At 48.0% G+C, this 16,862-nt stretch overlaps 1 protein-coding gene across 1 annotated transcript in view; it reads right to left on the reverse strand.

Moving 5' to 3' along the window:
- Positions 1–1,170: 1,170 nt before the first annotated feature.
- The window catches only part of FSTL3 (follistatin like 3), a 125,877-nt gene continuing 110,185 nt past the window's right edge, over positions 1,171–16,862 (reverse strand). The window contains exons 4-5 of the mRNA XM_086946737.1: positions 6,436–6,666; positions 1,171–5,493 (exon numbers count right to left, since the gene is read on the reverse strand). Of these exons, the coding sequence (XP_086802863.1) occupies positions 5,441–5,493; positions 6,436–6,666 (284 nt within the window). The 3' untranslated portion in view covers positions 1,171–5,440. The remainder of the gene's footprint in view (positions 5,494–6,435; positions 6,667–16,862) is intronic.

Consider the following 16,862-nt stretch of genomic DNA (forward strand, 5'->3'; position numbering starts at 1 on the left):
ATTGGAGCTCCCGATGAGGGCATGGACGCACGCTCATTGGAGCTCCCGATGAGGGTGTGGACGCACGCTCATTGGTGCTCCTGGTGAGGGCACGGCATCATTGCAGCTCATGGCGGGGGCTTAGTACCATTGCAGCTCATGGCGGGGGCTTAGTATCATTGCAGCTTGTGTCGAAGGCTCTCTGTCATCGTGGCTCATGATGACATCACCCCATCATTGCAGTGTGTTTAAACGTGTTCTATGTTATCGAGAGAATGTGGAGGCAGGGTCACGGGATAGCTAGAATCAATACTTTTGCTTGCCCTGGTCATTGTGGGTGGTCCGGGTCCCATGGGCCAGATGTATGACCGTTATTTGCGGTTGCAAAGGGGATTTCGGCCTATTTGCAACTGCAAAATAGGTCAGCCCAATGTACTAACCCTAATTTGCGAGTCGATAACCTATTAGCGACTCGTAAAATAGTGTTAGCAACTCGCTGTTAGGAAGGGGAGTGCCAAGGGTGTCCCTTCCTAATAGCGAGTCCTTACCCAATGTATGATTGTTTTGCGACTGCAATTGAGGTTGCAAAACACTCGCAGTTTAAGGGTGGTTAGGCACCCGCAAACAGGGAAGGGTCCCCTGGGGACCCCTTCTCCTTAGTGAATGGATGCACACATCTTTTTTTAAGAGCAGGCAGTGGTCCCGGGGACCACTGCCTGCCCTTAAAAAATGAACCTGAAAAGTAAAATTTTTCTTTTTAAATGCATTCCATTTTCCTTTAAGGAGAACGGGCTGCATTAAAAAAAAACAAAAAAAACTGCTTAATTGACAAAGCAGTCCTGACCCAGCAGGCCACCATTCCTGGGAATGCCAGATATTCCCAATGGGGTCGCAAATTGGGACAGCCTCATTAATATTCATGAGGCATGCAATTTGCGACCCCATTGGGTATCGCAAACAGTGTCTAAGACACTGTTGTACATTGAACTTTGCAACTCGCAACTTGTTGCAATTTGCAAGTCGCAAAATTCAATGGTCGTACATCTGGCCCCATGTTTTTATGACTTACTTCACCGGAAACATGAGTTTGAGTAGCGATGGATTCCTGAAGCTGGTGCGGAGGTTGGTACTCCGGCGACACGAAGCAACACACTCACATACATCTCAATAAATGCGGAAGCCGCTCAGATATAGTCTGTATAAAAAGAATAGCACTTTATTGAAAAAGGACACAACAGAACAGTGAAATAAAACCTGCACAGCAAACCCAAACTTCCTGTGGTGCAAAACGAAATAGCATCTGGCACCAAAGACTGCAGCAACAAAACAAACCTACAATGTAATTCAGAGACAGGTGAACACGTGGCGCGAACAGGCTTAAGTGTGGAATTGTACATCTTGGTCTTTCAAAGTTACAGCAAACGCTCACGAGATAACTTTTCTCTGGCATAGACAGAATCAGAGCCCAAACGGTGGCCTTGAGACAGCCCTTCCCTGGCCAATGTCTCGATGTCACCTCTGGCGTCATTCGCGTCCACTCCTCATCAATGACCTGATGTCCACGCTCTTCCTCAAGGCTTTACTGCGTCTGACTTCTCTTACTCTCCCTTGTGTAGCTGCTTCATCTCTAGAACTAATTAAACCCCAAACTACTTTCTTAAGAGTCTGAAAGTGCCAGAGAGCCTCCAGCTTTCTCTGCATCTAAGACTACACGGCTCTACATCATAGTTAGGAGAGGACGGTAAACTCTGCCCCACTGGTGGAGTTCGCAGAGTTTTGCCCACTCCGCCTGGAGTGCAGAGTTCCAGAAAAACTCTGCGAACCACTGTGTGGTGAAGTTTTCTCGCTCGCAGCTCAACAACATTAAGTTGGCAAGGACTCACTAAAACTCAAGTGCTAGAATGAGTCCAAGCGCAATTTCTCAACGTAGCCAGTCGCGGCAGCACACTACCGTTTGCGTTGAGAAAACTGCTGCTCAAGTAGAAAAAGCAGTGCTCTCTGGTGCGGAGCGTGTTGCTGTTAATGCTGATTTTACAGGGCGGAAAAAGCTCACAGCACTCAAAATCAGTGTGACTTGCCAGAAGTCCGCCACTTGCGGAACTCCATGGAATCTCACTGAGGTTTTCTGTAATTCTGTGGAATTCCGAGGAGTAAAACTGCACGAGTTCCGCCCACCCCTAGTTATAATATCAAGATTGAGAATATTGAGCCACACATTAGTGGACTCTATGATATCAAACCCAACAATACACATCCTCTGGAATCCTGAACTGTGCACAGACAGGCTCCAGAAGATCGAATCACACACAGACGGACTCCAGAATCTTCAACTCTAGATCTACAGGCTCCAGAACAGTGAATCATATATATATGGAACCTAGAATTTGAAATTTGAATTGCACAAAGACGCCCTCTAGAATATTGAAGCACACAAAGATGAACATTGGAATATTGAATCACGCATAGATGGCCTCCAGAAAATTGATCTCTAGATATATGGATTCCAGAATATTGAAGTGCCCAGGCTTTTTAGTTCATGTACCCTTATACCAACGTTCCATATGGTTAAATGTCATTTATGAACACATATTTGAATACATAGAATCACTATGCCTAGGTATAAAAAAACCTATACAAAACCAGCTTATCAATAGACAATTACAAAAATATTATAGCAAAACATATACAAAAATCATCAATAAAATCCAAAATGAACAGTCATGCTACCCACAAGGACTTTAGAGGAGTTGCCGTGAATATTTCTCAAACTTCTGGATAAACTGTAGAATGATCTAAAGCTGGTTAGCTATTAACAGACATGTCAACTCACACGGCGCCACCGTGTGTCGCACAATATCGGCTCGCTTCACGTGGTCTCCTGGTAAAGACCTGCAATCCCACAGTGAGCACAAAGTCTTCTGGAAACCCTTAGGCAGAGTGCGTTTCCGGCTCATCGTGTTGGAAGCTCACCCCAGCCAACGCCCATCTGGGGTTTTAAAACGTCCCCAGAAGCCACACAAGAACTTTGTAATTTTGGGAGGATCTCTTGTGGCAGGACCGACCTCCATGACCCGCCCATTTCCTTGGGTCTCTACCTCCGCCATGTTTGGTGAAATGGTAATGGGCTCCAAGCCCCCCTCAAGACCCCATCCTTTCAAGGCCCCACCCCAGAGGAGTAACGTAAAATGATGGGGCCAACCCTGCAGAATGAGAAGTGTGGACCCGGGATCCACCATATTTCACAGATTTTATTGGTCGAAGGTGGTCTGGTGTCCCCCAAAGTGTTGGCAGCCCCTGAATGGTTGTGGGATGCAGGGGCCTGTCTTACGCTTCTGCCCGCCCCTTCCTCACACGGGGAAACTAATTTCAAAGTTGCGGGGTTTGCAATAATCAGTTACACTGAAGGTATTGGAAATCAAACTGTGCCTGCTTTGTCACAGCTTTCTGAGTATTTTTTCTCCCTCTATTCTTGTCTATCTTAATTCATCTTAATCCCGCCTCCTCCTCAGACGTCTTTCTGTGTGATGCTCTCTCTGTTCGAGGTGTGGGTCAGTGAGGAGTGTGAGTTAGGTGCCTTATGAATGGGGGTTGGTTGGTTGCTGTGGCCTATTTAGTGGGGCCCCTCCTAGTGTTCTGCTTGTGGACTGTTGTGCAGTATTAAGTACAGTGTTGCGTGCTTTTGTGGGTGCGTTGTGTTTGATGTTGACTGTGGGTTGCACTTGAAAGGTCTTTTGTTGGCGCCTCCTTACTTCCAGACTTGGCCTGACTTATAATGTTGAGTTAAAACTATGGGTGACCTGAATTTGCGTAGTCGCACTACACAAAGTTCAGCGAAACAGTAAAAAATCTCTGCGAGCACGCAGAGTTCCGCGAACATGCGGAATTGCTTGTTCCGCCTGTTTGCAATGCTTTTTTCCTGTTCGCGAACGCTGTTTGGGTGCTCGGGGGGAAATATTTAGTGAACACGCATTTTGAAAGTGTGAACAAGCAAAAAATTCTGTGAAGTCGCGGATCGCGGAATTTTGGGCAATTTTGGTTTTCCGCGGAACGCAAAATTCTGAAAATTCCGCAAGCGTAACGGAATTTACCGCCCAGGCTTAGTGAAAAGCACGAAGATTTACACAGCATTTCTGTTTTTTAGGAGGTGCGGGTGTGAGGGAGTGATGCAGGCTATGTGTTGTGCCTGAGTGAGGCCCATTGCAGTGGGGTCCGGGTCTTTAGACTCAAACCTAACCCTAGTTGGATCTCCATTAAGCGGGATGACTGTTCACTTGTGATAATCTGGTTGCGAGTGCATTAGAGCAATCGTGCTGCTCTGATTGTGCATGATCTGTTCCGCGCTTGCTGTTCTAGACTCTTGCAGTACCTTTTCTGTGTGTGAGAGAAGCTTGCACTTCTGTGGCCCATGATGTACCTGTTCTGCTCACTAGGAAGACCCACCTCTGCGGATCGTGCTTCTGTATGTTCTTTGTGTGTGCGAGAGAAACCTACACTGCAGCTGCCCATAATGTACCTGTTCAGTTTTAAGGAAGTGTCCACAGATACAGATTGCTGCTGCACTGTTGTGTGTGTGAGAGAAACGTGCACTGCTGCTGCCTGTGCTGTACCAGTTCTGTGTGTGAGAGAAGCTTGCTGCTGTGCTGTTTGCATTATCTCTGTGCTTCAGGTCTGTGCGAGCAGGGGGTTTGTTCTTCTCCCGTTACTGACCGTACCCTTGTTAGGGGAACACAAAGAGCCTAGCAGCCCCTCTGCCGGCCCTCAGTGGCCCTCAGTGTCACTCTATAAGAGGGGAGTCCTAATGTTGGTATGGCCATTCTTTGCCAGGGGCCATTTTGTTCATTTATTTAAGGATTTCCAAGAAGTGCTATTGAACTGAAGTGTCGAAGAACAGCCCTTGACAAGCCGGTCCTCTGACGCCACTATGATGTGTCCCCTCTGCTGCCGGCAGCCATGCTTTGCTTCATCTGACTCCTGAAGGACTCTTAGCCATGAAGCAGGGACTCTCCTCAGCTCCTCGACAAGTGCCCTTCCACTCACAGCACGGCGAAGGTTTTGAGATACCTAATGCAACCCCCCACATTAACTGTGGCAGATAGGTTTGTCGTTGGCAGCCATTGTCCCTTTCCTGGTATGGTACCCCTTCAGTCTTTGCTGTTCTACACACAGTTCAGCAACCAATGGCCAGGAGCTGGTGCCATTGCTCGCGTGACGCCATTTTGTTCCATTGACATTCTTTGGGGCTTCCGGTCATTCTTCTCCGGCCTTTGGTTTGGTGGTTCTGTGCCCTTGCGACTGTAGCGCTTTATAAATGCTCTAAAATGGACTCTATCGGTGGTATACCGACTTCTCAGGGGTCGAGGGTGACATAAATAGGGGGTGTCGGAGGTAATAAATAGCGGGTCGACATATGTACAGTATGAACATGTAATGCCCTGTCGGAGCTCGCGTTGCCCATGCCACCTCACACGTAGTTGTCTTCCACGTTGCCCAGGTCAATGGGGGGTCTTGTAGGAGCTGCAGAGGGAAAAGAGAGAGAGGGGAGAGATTAGGGTGCAGAAAGGCACATGGGTGCACGAGGGACCCAGAGCAGAGTATGCAGGCTCTGGATGGATGCGACTGGTCAGGGAGAGTGGACATGAACCCTGTGACCTCACAGCTAGTGCCAGAAATGATTATTATTACATTTGTCACAAATGCTTCTGGGGTAAACCCCTGAGCCCCTTTTCAGCCATCTGCACCCCTACCTGAATGCACCATATCTGACCCTGCACCCCCAAAATTTGTGCTTCCACTGCTTCTGAAGGCCCTTGAGAGGACTCGCAGAGTCCATCTCCCGGCATATGACTGACCGTTCCCAAGCCCTGTGGCCTTGGAGAGGTGCAAACCTATTGGGGGCACCTATTGAGGCTGCTGTAGGCCACTCCATGGTCTGTACACCAGGGTGAAATATGTATTATTCCGTACCAATCAGAGTAATTTCAGTAATCTTGCATTACTCTTTTGACGTAAAATCATTTATCACTCCAGGTCGTGTAATTATGAGTGATTTGGCACAAAAATCCTACTGCAGAAACAATTAAATTAGCGAGCGCGAGAGCTTGCCGACTGCTGCCGTTCGCGCTCTTGTCCATTTATCTCTATCATGCTAGCAATAAATGCGTCATCGTTTCCATTTTGGATCAAATGTGTAGTCAAGTATGTATGATGTCATGAACCTTTTTTTTTTAACAGAGTTTTATATAGCGCAAACTTGACCCGAAGGTATCGGGTATCATAGCACTAGTTGCGTTACATGAGGACACATTCATTTTTGTTGGCACTGGGAGATTACGTGATTTGTCCAGAATCGCAGGATGTTCAGCGTCGTTGCCGAGACTCGAACCCGGTTCCCCAGATTCGAGGTCGACCGCCCTAGCCGTTAGGCCACCTCCTCTCTGTTTTGCTCGCTGTACCTACCTGCTGTGCAGCTTCCGTAGTGGTGTACGCCGATGGAGCGCCCCAGAAAGCAGGTGGCCCGTCTCAGGTGGCACGCTGAGGGGTAGGTGACATTGTTATTCCCGCAGAGCATCTGGTCAGTGTCGGAAGGTTCCGGGCAGGGCGCTGCCCGGCATATCACGCAATGAGCGCTGCCTGTCTGGTCAACAACGCACGTGTGGGTTCCCGGGCACACAACGCCAGTGCAGGTCTCTGCGGAGAGAAATAGGTATTTAGGGGCATTTTATAACCCACTGGTCACCTCCTAAACTCAAACAGAGGAAGGCAAAACAGCAGAGCACAAGTCAAGAACGCCAACACAACATCTTCTGGTTGAGACATCTTTCTAAAACCTTGAGGCATATTTACAAGGCCCGTGCGCCATTGGAGCATCACTCTTTTGACGCTCCGGTGGTGCACAGTGCAAGCCCGTGTGTACAAGACTTTGCAAAGCCCCCCTGCATGGCTTCTCATAGCCTTGTAGAACGGTGTAAAGCTGCGGCGTGGCCTTGCGTTGCAGCAGGAGGCGTGCCAGGGGCGTTGCTGTGGGTGTCCCCATTCAACACCCATCGATCTTGACACTGCCCCAGATTTCCAACATAGCGTGCATCTTACAGCTCCCACAGCAGGCGTAACAAGGAGAAATGTGTACACTTTCCTTCTTTTTTTTCTCTTTCCACACGAGCGTCATTCTGCAGCACACATGGAATGAAGAACACGCCCCATGTGATTCTTTTTGTGCAGGAGGGTGCCCCTTCCTTCACAAAAGGTTCATGCCAACAGCACAGACCCCTCTGCACCATGCGGCAATGTCTGCACCGGCGCTGGCTGAACGGACAGGAATGCACTGTATCTTGTAAATAAGTTGGTGTGCGGCAAATGAATTGTAAATATGCCCTCTAGTCCACAGAGATGAGCTGTGACCGCCGAACTACATCACCATGAACCGGCCTTTAACAGCCTCTCCGCAGAAGTCCCCGACTGGTCAGATGCAATGTACAGATTTAAAGCTTGTGATCTCTAAAACCATTTCGAACATGCCCAGCAGCCACTGCAGATCAGAAACGATTCCAATCGATCTGACTTTCTGGACTTTCTGCAAAAAGAGCTACTTCAACCCAGTGAAAGTCATCCAGAGCTTCGAATATTATTAGAGTTGTAATAGTGACCGCGTGATGCAATAGGGCAGCAGTGGCCACTCACAAGATTATTATCAGTGATCACCTCAGTGCACCAGGCAGGATTGCCAGCAGCAGTGTAAACAAGCATTGGCATAGCCATTAGGTCTCGCCCTTTGGTTGTGAATGCAGACCCACTCGTTTTGCCATTGTTTTTTGTTGATTATGTTCAGCATCAGCAAAACGTAAATGTGCGATGTTGTACATGTGTGCACATGTAATGATAAGCTAGGGAGGCGGAGGAAAAACCAACCTGGAACAAGAAAATGCAGCACAGAAGTGAGAAAGCAGGGACAGGCGTCCTCCGAGAATAAGGAACAGAGGGGCATAATATCCAGAGAAGTGGCGGAGCGTGGTGTTAGCTTCCTTGGCTTAATGCCACTTCTAAAACACAGGGCTGCACGGTATTTACAAGAATACGGTACAGCCCTTTGTTGCCGACTTGCTTGGCAATAATTGAGCTGCTTAGCGGCAACGCAGGCACCGTTGCACCATAGTGCAAGCGTGTCTGCTTTGCAGGGGAATGAGTGTTTATGTGGAGGAAGGTGTCCCTTCCTGCACATAAACAATCAGTAATGGTGCTTTGTAACTTCTGTGTGTGCTGCTTAATGCAGAACACATAGAAGTTGCAAAATGTCATTTTATTCTATGATTGTTTATGTGCAGGAAGGGACACCTTCCTGCACATAAACACTCAATGGCTTTTTGCTGTTTCTATGTGCGCTGCACAACACAGCACACACGGAAACAGCAAAAATGAGGAGAAATAAAGCTTTTTCTGACGTGTTGGCAATAGGGGCCTCACCTTATTTACAAGGCAGCGTTAAGCCACTGAACGTGGCTTAACCCGTTTCCTGCTTTGAACATTCAGCGCCAGTGCTGAACGTTCGAAGAAACGGGGTGCGGCCGGTCGGCCGTTGGACGTGCGCAGCACCAGGGAGATAGCTCGCGCGACCTCCAACGGCCGACGGCAGCAGCGAACGGGTTAATGTTGCCTTTTTTAAATAAGGTCCCCTTTCACACTGTATTTAGAGTGAAAGGGGAGGGCAATGGGTGTTGTGGTGGGCGTTTATTCGCAACACCCATTGATTTTGACGCTGCCCCCTATTTACAAGGGAGATGTAAATTGGAGGCAGCGCCAAAAGTAAGACCAGGGAAAATCTATTCTTATACAGGAGAAACGAGGAGAAATGCTTTATTTCTCCTCGTTTTTGCTGTTTCCATGTGTGCTGCCTTGGCAGCAGACATAGAAACAGTAAATTGCCATTAATGAATGTTCATGTGCGGGAAGGATCCCACTTCCTGCACATAAACAATAACTTTTTTTAAATGTGCCGTTTTGAAACTTCCATGTGTGTTGCATTAAGAAGCAAACATAGAGGTCACAAAACGGCATTTAAAAATTGTTTATGTGCAGTAGGAGGGGCCTTTCTGCACATAAACAATCTCCCCCCAATGGAGACACACTTGCGTGATAGTTCAAGGGGGCCTGCGTTGGCGCTAGGCAGCTGAACTCCGCGCCAGCACTAGGGGAAACGCATGGGTGTGCCGCATTCTTCTGAATACAGCACATCCCTGCATTTTCAGAATGGATAAGTGCGGCGTTAGCAATGTTTGCTTAACGTCACACTTCACAATTCTGCTGTAAATATGCCCCAAAGTTGTGCAACTTCTATCTGTTCTGCATTAAGCCGCACACATAGAAGTTAGAAAACTCCATTTAAAGATTGTTTATGTGCAGGAAGGGACACCTTCCTGCACATAAACAATCTTCCCTGCAATGCAGACACCCTTCACTATGGTGCACGTGTGCCTGAGTTGGTGTTAGGCAGCTAAACTTAGCACCAGTGCAGGGCGAAACACAAGGCTGCACCGTATTGTTGTAAATATGATGCAGCCCTGCGTTTCCGAAGTGGCGGAGCGCGGCGTTAGGCCAAGAAGGGTAACGCAGCGCTCAGTCACTTTTATTGTAAATATGCCCCAAAGTGTTAACATAAGAAGATACTGTGTAGCATGGGCAAAAGAAAAAAAACATTATGGGCCTCAGTTACTAGAAATGATGCTTCTCTGCAGTAACTCAGCAATGTGTCGCAATTACTTGCTCCTTTGGCAAAAATCCTTACAACGCCATGGATGCGCTGCTTTTCCAATACAGGGCTCCGCAGCGCAAGGACCCACCGATGTGTCAGAAATACTGACGCATCTGTGGGAAGGTGCAGCAAGGTATCAGGCCCAAAAGTGGCGCGTTGCTGGAGTTGGTCGTAAGACTGACACATCTGAAGAAATGCGACAAAAAGAAAGAGACGATGCGTCAGTTTCTCAAACAGCCCATTGTATGGGGACCAATGTAATCGAGGTGAAGTTTTCACCCTCTGTTTCTATTACAGTGGTCCTGTGCGTCTCGCTTACAAGCGGGCATAGTGTACTTATGTGTACCACTTTACCTACGTATGTTTGGCATATGTATTACGTATGTTTGGTGCATGTTTGTGGATACAAGTCATGAATGTTATGTAGTGTGAGAGTTACTGTGTTACCTCCCTTATGTGTGCACTTACCTGTTGAGGGGACGTGATTTCTTTACAGATTACACTGTTGGAAGTGACTTCGGGTGATCAGTTTCCGATGCCGCAGCCAATGCGTCATTCCCATGCCTGGGTTTAGAGGCGTAGGAATGTTAGCACATCGCAAGCGCCGCAGGCCACTTCCCGATGATGCGTCACTTTTACAAACAGCCATAAACACCACCGCATCAGTTTTACGGGGGATTTTACACAATAACGCCTACGCTGTTTAAATTAATTCGAACTCGACGCAGCCGATTCTGACGAAGGTAAAATCCGAATGCAGGCAAACAAAAAGTGACGCATCTGTCTAGATGCGTCATCTTCTGAATACAGAGCAATCAAAACGTTACCAGTGTGCAAAAAAAATTGCGCAACATCCTTCTAAATAACCCTTAAGTGTCAGTGTGCTAAGCGTGTATCGCATGGCACAGCGTAAGCCCACTCTGCTTCTACTGAAAGAAGGGTCTCAGAAGGAACACAATGTGGGCGGAGCCACATATGTGCATTACAAACCAAACCAGAGCTGGTGCTATTGGCTGCCTTCGAATGCAAAGAGCTGTCTTTCCCCTCACTGTGTGAGTATTGCGTTTTGCAGAAATAACTGCACTGCATCTTTCATTTTGGAGAGGAGATGATTAATGGCAGACTAACACAATAAAGAAAGGCAAGATGTTAGAGCTTGTGACCCCAGGTCTTACACAAGACGTCACAACAAAAGTGCATTTGAAAAGGCGTTGAATCGCAGCCATGCCATCAGCACTCTAGAGACCGAAACCACATGGACCATGCATTATACACTGTTCAACCTTCTGCAATGTAAGCATGCCCAGACCACACCAAAACAAACCACCTCCAGCTGTAAAGCAAAGACTCCAATCACTAGAAGCCTGAGAATGCATTGGAAGGCAGGGGTTTGAGTTGAACTGCACAGCAAAAGAGCATTACATTGCAACCATACAATCATCCCCTAAAGGGCGTAACCCCTTAAGCAATGCATTAGACTCCTTTCAGCTTTCCAGATCTTCTACAACTTTACCACACACAAAACATACCACTCCCAACTATAAAGCAAAACCTCCAGCCACAGAAGAGCTTGAAAATACTTTGAAAGGGAAGGAATTTGGCAGGCAGAGAAGGTGATGAGTTTGAGCCCTCTCCCCCCCAACTTAGGGTGAGGGCCTGGAAGCTCACAAGAAAAGCAAGGCCACGTCATTTTGAACAATTTGGCAGTGAGTGGCCCCGTCGCACTGGGACCACCACAGGATGAGATATGGGCAAAAAGGCATTTTTTTTTATTTCAAGTGAATTTTATTGAGAAAGAGTTTTATGTACAAGGTACAGTATACAGGATTGAGGAAAGAATCTTAAATGGCCTTGATCCCCCAGCCCTACTTACAGCGAGCAAAAAGGCATTTTAAAGGCAAGGCTCTGCAAGGCATTATGGGGTGAGTTTACAGCAAGCATGCGTTTTATAGGAGCTGCTGAGATATTTCCTTATTGTTCCTTTGCGAACACAGCCTTGTGTGCGCCACAACAGTCAACACTAATTCTGTATTAGAAAGGAACATCAGTCAAGTCAAGTCAAGTTTAAATTTGTATAGCGCACTACTCACCCAGAGGGTCTCAAGGCGCTTGAGGGGGGGGGGGAGCTTTACTTATCGAATATCCAAGTTTTTAGTTGTTTTCTGAAGGAAAGGTGGTTCTGTGTAAGGCGGAGGTGGGTGGGGAGAGAATCCCAGGTCTTGGCCGCTAAGTAGGAGAAGGATCTTCCTCCCATGGTGGATCTTCGGATACGCGGGACTGTGGCGAGGGCTTGATTGGAGGATCGAAGTTGGTGGGTGGGGGTGTAGAAGGACAGGCGCGTGTTGAGGTATTCGGGTCCTAGATCATAGACGTAGAGGGCTTTGTGTGCGTGGGTGAGGAGGCGGAACGTTATTCTCTTGTTGACGGGGAGTCAGTGGAGGTCTTTCAGGTGACTGGAGATGTGAGCTTGACGGGGGATGTCTAGGATGAGTCAGGTTGAGGCGTTTTGGATGCGTTGGAGTTTTTTCTGTACTTTGGCTGTGGTTCCGGCGTAAAGGGTGTTTCGTAGTCCAGTCGGCTTGTGACCAGTGCATGGGTGTCCGTCTTGCTTGTTTCGGTGGGGATCCAACGGAAGATTTTGTTGAGCATACGTAGGATGTTGAAGCATGATGATGAGACGGCGTTGACTTGTCTGGTCATCGAGAGGGAGGAGTCCAGGATGAAGCCCAAGTTACGTGCGTGGTCCGTTCGTATGGGTGCGGTTCCCAAGGCCGGTGGCCACCATGAGTCGTCCCAGGCGAAGGGGGATGATCCTAAGATGAGGACTTCCGTTTTGTCTGAGTTTAGTTTTAAACGCCTGTTCTTCATCCACTCAGCAACTTATTTCATCCCTTCGTGTAGGTTGGTTTTGGCGGTGTTTGGGTCTTTGGTGAGGGATAGGATCAGCTGAGTGTTGTCTGCGTAGGAGATAATGTTGAGGTTGTGTTGGCGTGCAATGGATGCGAGGGGACTCATGTATACGTTGAAGAGGGTGGGGCTGAGTGAAGATCCTTTGGGTAGGCCGCAGATGACTTCGGTGGCCTCTGATCTAAAAGGGGGGAGGCGGACTCTCTGGGTTATTCCGGCGAGGAACAAGATTATCCAGTCCAATGCTTTTCCTTGTATTCCGACGTTGCTGAGGCGTTGTATAAGGGTGCTATGACAGACTGTGTCGAAGGCTGCGGAGAGGTCAAGTAGGATGAGTGCAGCAGTTTCTCCGTTGTCCAGTAGAGTTTGAATGTCGTCTGTTGCTGCGATGAGGGCGGTCTCGGTGCTGCGTTTGGCTCGGAAGCCGGACTGTGAAGGGTCGAGGGATTTGTTGGATTCGAGGAAGGCTGCGAGTTGACTGTTGACGGCTTTCTCAATGACTTTGGCAGGGAATGGGAGGAGCGAGATGGGGCGGTAGTTCTTAAGTTCAGTGGGGTCTGCTGTAGGTTTCTTCAATAGGTCGCTGAGTTCGGCGTGTTTCCAGCTTTCCGGGAAGGTGGCAGACTTGAGGGAGCAGTTGATGACGTCTCGGAGATAGGGTGCGATAATGGAGTCTGCTTTGTTGAAAATGTGGTGGGGACATGGGTCGGTTGGCGATCCCGAGTGAATGGTGTTCATCAGGCGGATGGTGTCTTCAGTGGTAATTAGGTTCCAGGTGTAAAGGTTGTTGGAGGGGGTTTTAGTTCAGAGGTAGGTGGGGTGGGCTAGTCTCCAAAGCTGTTATGTATGTCAGCGATTTTGTTGTGGAAGAACGAGGCTAGAGAGTCGCAGAGGTCTTGGGATGGAGTGATGTCGTTGGTGCTAGCGGTGGGGTTGGTAAGCTCTTTGACGATGTTGAATAGTTCTTTGCTGTTGTGGGCGTTGTTGTCGAGTCGATCCTTGAATGCTGATTTCTTGGTGGATCGGATCAGTTGGTGGTGTTTGCGGGTGGCGTTCTTGAAGGTGGTCAGGTTGTCAGTCGTTGGGTTTTTTCGCCAGGCTTTCTCGAGGGTGCGACAGATCTTCTTGGATTTCTTAAGGTCCTCATTGAACCAGGGGGCTTTTTTGCTGCCTTGTTTGATTTGATGGTTTTTCAGGGGTACTAATTTGTCGGCGCTGTGGGTGATCCATTGTGTGAGGTTGGTGGCTGCTTGGTTTGGGTCCGATGATTTTGCAGGAGGGGTTTGGTGAAGCGATGTGAGGAGCTGGTCGTGGTAATTTTATTCCAGTTTCTCCGGGGAATTGGATGTGGGTGGTTGTGGGTCGTAGTCTTTTTGTAGTTGAAGTGAACGCAGCTGTGGTCCGTCCAATGGAGAGCTGTGGTGTGATTAAAGGAGATGTGCTTGCTGGAGGTGAAGATTGGGTCGAGCGTGTGCCCGGCAGAGTGGGTGGGGGCGTCAACAAGTTGTTTGAGTCCGAGATTGTCGAGGTTGTCTAAAAGGGTGGTGGTGCTGCTGTCATTGTTCTTTTCCAGGTGGAAGTCTCCCAGTAGGATGTAGTCCTCGGAGGGGAGGGCGTGAGGGCTGATGAAGTCAGTGATGTCTTCGCTGAATTGTGTGTGGGGTCCTGGTGGTCTATAGATGAGGGTGCCTCTGAGTGTGGTCTTAGGGTCGGTGTGAATCTGGAAGTGAAGGTGTTCTGCGGTTGTGAGGTTGTCATCGGAACTGGTCGTGATGCGGATGGTGTTCTTATGAGCGATGGCGATTCCTCCTCCTGTTTGGTTGATGCGGTCCTTTCGGATGATCTTGTAGCCGTCCGGGATGGCTATGGCGATGTCGGGGGCTGAGGAGGCTTTCATCCAGGTTTCTGTAAGAAAGGCGACGTCCGGCGATGTGGTGTCGAGTAGGTTCCAAAGTTCAATGGCGTGTCTGTGGACCGAGCGGGTGTTGAGCAGGATGCATTTCAGGTGGTTAGTGTTGGAGTTCTGTTTGGAGTATGTGGATTTGGTGTGGATCCTGATGCAGTCGAACTTGCAGGAGTGGCAGGTGAAGGGTCCATGGGTTTGTCCTGGGGCGGCTTGGTTGCAGTTTGGGAGTCGGCCGGGGTTAAGTGCTGAGAGGGTTGCGGCGTCGTACGATATGCGGGTGGAGTGGATTATGCGGGGGCCAGAGGGTCTGGCGCTGGGCGCGGTCCAGGCGCGGACGGGCGTAGACGGGCTTACCTTTGGCGCACCTTCGGCGCGCATGACATGTTGCTTTACCTCACCGTTTAAGTATTGTGTTCTGCAAAAATAACTGCACTATATCTTTAATTTTGGGAAAGATTGGTTCGATGACAATTAAGAAAGACCAACACCACAATAAAACTACAGTGTAAAAGAGCATTACATTACAACCATGTAATCAGCTGCTAGACAGCATAAGCCCATGAACAGTGCATTATACATTTTCTGGCTTTTCAGACCTTCAACAGTATAACCATGCACAAAACCCTGAGAAAGCAACCCACCATCAGCAAAAGTTTCAACTATGGATCAGCTTAAAAAAGCATGGAAGGCAAGGTAGGTGATGATTGTGAGGTTGTCTCCCAACTTAGGGTGAGGACTTCGAAGTTGACAAAAAAAGCAAGGCCACATTGTGCTGAACAATTCGGTGGTGGTCCTGACTCCCTGGGACCACCACCGGCTTAGATATGGACAAACAGGCATTTTAAAGGTAAGGCCCTGCAAAGCATTATGGGGCAAGTTTGCAGCAAACAGTGACTGTTATAGTAGCTGCTCTGCCGCTGTGCCCGGCAGAGCCAAGGTGATACTTCCTTGTTGTTTTTTTAGAACATGGCCTCGCGTGTACCGAAGCAGTCAACGCTAGTTTTGTAATTGGAAGTAACACCATGACATGCACACTCGTCGCAATCTATGCAGACTTTTTAGAAATGTTCTTTGTGAGGAGATAAGAACAATAATCACACCCGTTTATAGAGGACGCCTTGAATGAGTGCTGTGGGGACGAGGAGGCGTGGTAGCGTCTGGATGCCTTTACGGTGCCACAACAAAGATGGGCAGGTAAGGAATAAATAAATAGTTCTAGACACGAACAGGTAAGAACTAAAGTGGAACAGTACCAGTGATAGGGCGGTGCTCTGTGGGAGTAACCAAAACATAAAAAGGAGGGACAAAGAGGAAGGATTAACCATTAGTGGGCAAGTATTTTTGAACGGCAATTGAAGGGACGCAGGAAATGGCAAATTCAGCTTGTCTCGAAGATACCGCGCATGCGCTGCCTAGGCTCGACCTAAAAAGGCTTAAGCAATTTAGCATGCCTACATGATTGCCATAGCTGAAAATCACCAAGATAGCAATAAGTTTCCGTAATGCAGCATGATTTATCACTCAAAGATGAGCTTTAAATATAACTCAAAAGCACATATTCACTCCAATTGATATTCTGGAGTTGAAATCATATTTTTGTTACCAAAGTCAATGATTGGAATTGGTGAATTGGAACTTCAACTGGAAATTCAACTGTTCTCCATACAGCCTGTAAGTCTTTTGGTTTTGGTATTAGAGTCTCTTAACACTATTGTTAAGAAGTATTTGGTAAACATGCCTGTTTTGAGCACTCTTCAGGCACTATATTGTTGTTGCAACAAAAGGAAAATGCTACTTACCAGTATGCATCTGTTCTTGGCATGTAGGGCTGCAGAGTCACACACTATTGCATAGATCTCCATCTGGTGGTGGACCCAGATTATTACACTTTGTTGTTGTCTTGGAGGAATCTTTGTCTGTTGGATGGCTCCTTCTATAGATCGTAGTGCGCATTGGCATCGACTCCATCGTCAGATTGTTTTTCGCCATTTGGGAAATGATGGAGTTGTATGAGTACAGAAAATGAGGTCCATGTGTGGTGTATCTAATTAAGATATTACTGGAACAGATATAGATAGCCGGGGAGGCGGGTGGGCGTGTGTGGCTCTGCAGCCCTACATGCCAAGAACATATGCATACTGGTAAGTAGCATTTTCCGTTCGAGGCATATGGGCTGCAGACCACACACTACTGCATTGATTGCATATCAGTTTTTTCTCCATTAGCGGCGACCACCAGTATCTGTTGCAGTAGTTTGAAATAATGTCTTGAGTACAGCCTGGCCCACACTAGCTTGTTGTTTTGCCTGCACATCTACACAGTAGTGTT

This window comes from Lissotriton vulgaris, chromosome 12 (genome assembly GCF_964263255.1).
Source record: "Lissotriton vulgaris chromosome 12, aLisVul1.2, whole genome shotgun sequence".
Classification (NCBI taxonomy): domain Eukaryota; kingdom Metazoa; phylum Chordata; class Amphibia; order Caudata; family Salamandridae; genus Lissotriton; species Lissotriton vulgaris.